Here is a 1581-nt window from a genome sequence, read left to right as displayed (position 1 = left end):
TCCTGCTGATACACAAGACCAGAGATCATGGCCTGGCTTTATAATCTGGGGGCCGCTTTCCCACACCATTTAGTGGGAGCTAGGCAGGTGGAGGGGGGAGGCAGTGAGAAGGGGCAGCGAGGGACGGGGAGGGTACCGTAAGGGCCAGCCCAATGCTGGTCAGCATGGAGGTGATCTTCTCGTGTGTCCTCAAGAAGTTCTGGATCCCCTGGAGGCAGTCCTGGGCAGAGGGCAGCATGCTTGGCACCCCTCCTCATGAGTCCAAGAGCCAGGGGACTGCCACACCCAGCTAGGCCAGGGCAGTGGGAAGACAGGGTGCAGCACATTCTCAGGGAAAACCACCCTAGAGCTCAGACAAAAAGGCATCACTAAAAGGGAAAAACAAGTGAGGCAGAGCTCCCTGCCATTACCAAGGGTGCTGCTGCTATCCAGGGGTCTAGGCAGGCCTTCCTCCCAGCTTGCTGGCCACCCTCAGCCCTGGTGTTGGGCTACTATCTGGCTCCCCCAGGGCACCTCAGGGCAGGTCTGACTCACAGGGTGTCCTCAGCACCCAACCCAGGGCTGGGCATGACCCCAAAGTGACCAGAGAGTACCGGCTAACAATGAGGACAGGGATAGGTATGGGGGTCTTCTATCTGTCCCGAGCTTCTGGGTCCATCCCAGTTTTTTGGGCCCCAGCACCCACAAAGATTCTCTCTCCAGAAAAAAGGGAGGGGATGGGCCATCTGCGAGCCATTCAAGTGGTAGCTTTTGGTTTTAGGGCAGATGTGGGCATCTGGGGACAGGCTCCAAGGAAAGAAGCATAGTAGGAGACTCAGGGTGCCAGGGACAGACAGCGCCCAGTACACACTGTGGCTCACCATCCTACCCCACTGCCAACTGGCCTTCCCCTGACCCATGCCCGTCCCATCAAGGGTAGCTCTGATGCCTATGCTGGCCCTGCCATATCTCCTCTACGGTCAGCCGTGTAGCCCCACCATCTGTGCAGGGGGAGCATGAGGCAGGGAGGCACCCTGAGCTCAGCCCCCGCCAGCCGGAGCTGCTGGGCCCTCCCCTGCCCAGGCCCCTCCCCAGCACACTGGCCCTTCCGGCCCTCAGAGCGGGTGTTGCGTTGGCTCCAACCCTTGCTGGGCCGGGAGCCATTTGCAATCCTCCCTCCTGTCTGTTTCTTGGAGGGTCGCCAGGCGCCTCTTGTCTTGAGATAGGGTGGGTTAGTTTCCAGGACGGTGGGGGATGGGGATGGGCAGGCTGCTGGGCTGCAGGAGAGAAGGGCAGGAGAGGGGCCAGTCCCTCCCCAGGCTTCACTGAGAAGGGGCTTCCCTGCCTCTGGTTCCATCCTGTGGTCACCGAAGCCAGTTGCCATACCCCAGCCTAGGCTGACCCTCCTGCTTTGATGCCTCCCCCACCATGGAATGCCCTTCCAGCCCCCACTGGGACCCCTCAGGATGCCTGCTTCCTTCTCTCTAGACAGCTGAACACCCTGCTCTGTGGGACCTTGGCACGGAAACCCTGGGCAGGGCAGAGTCTCAACTGATCTTGGGAAGCCCGCAGGCTGAGAGCTCTGTGAAGGAGTGAATGGGG

General features: G+C 60.6%; 1 protein-coding gene across 6 annotated transcripts in view; it reads right to left on the bottom strand.

Moving 5' to 3' along the window:
• TSPAN32 (tetraspanin 32) overlaps positions 1 to 1581 on the bottom strand; it is an 18297-nt gene that overhangs the window by 3791 nt on the left and 12925 nt on the right. For all 6 annotated transcript variants that reach the window (XR_003550475.1, XR_003550474.1, XR_003550473.1 and 3 more), the window contains one exon: positions 137 to 220. Coding sequence is in view for 3 of the 6 variants with exons in the window: in XM_006141074.3 (XP_006141136.1) it covers positions 137 to 220 (84 nt within the window). In the remaining 3 variants the exon portion in view is untranslated. The remainder of the gene's footprint in view (positions 1 to 136; positions 221 to 1581) is intronic.

This window comes from Tupaia chinensis, unplaced genomic scaffold (genome assembly GCF_000334495.1).
Source record: "Tupaia chinensis unplaced genomic scaffold, TupChi_1.0 Scaffold000047_1, whole genome shotgun sequence".
NCBI lineage: Eukaryota > Metazoa > Chordata > Mammalia > Scandentia > Tupaiidae > Tupaia > Tupaia belangeri.
The sequence above is the reverse complement of the archived record's forward strand: the minus strand, read 5'-3'. Positions and strand labels throughout refer to the sequence as shown.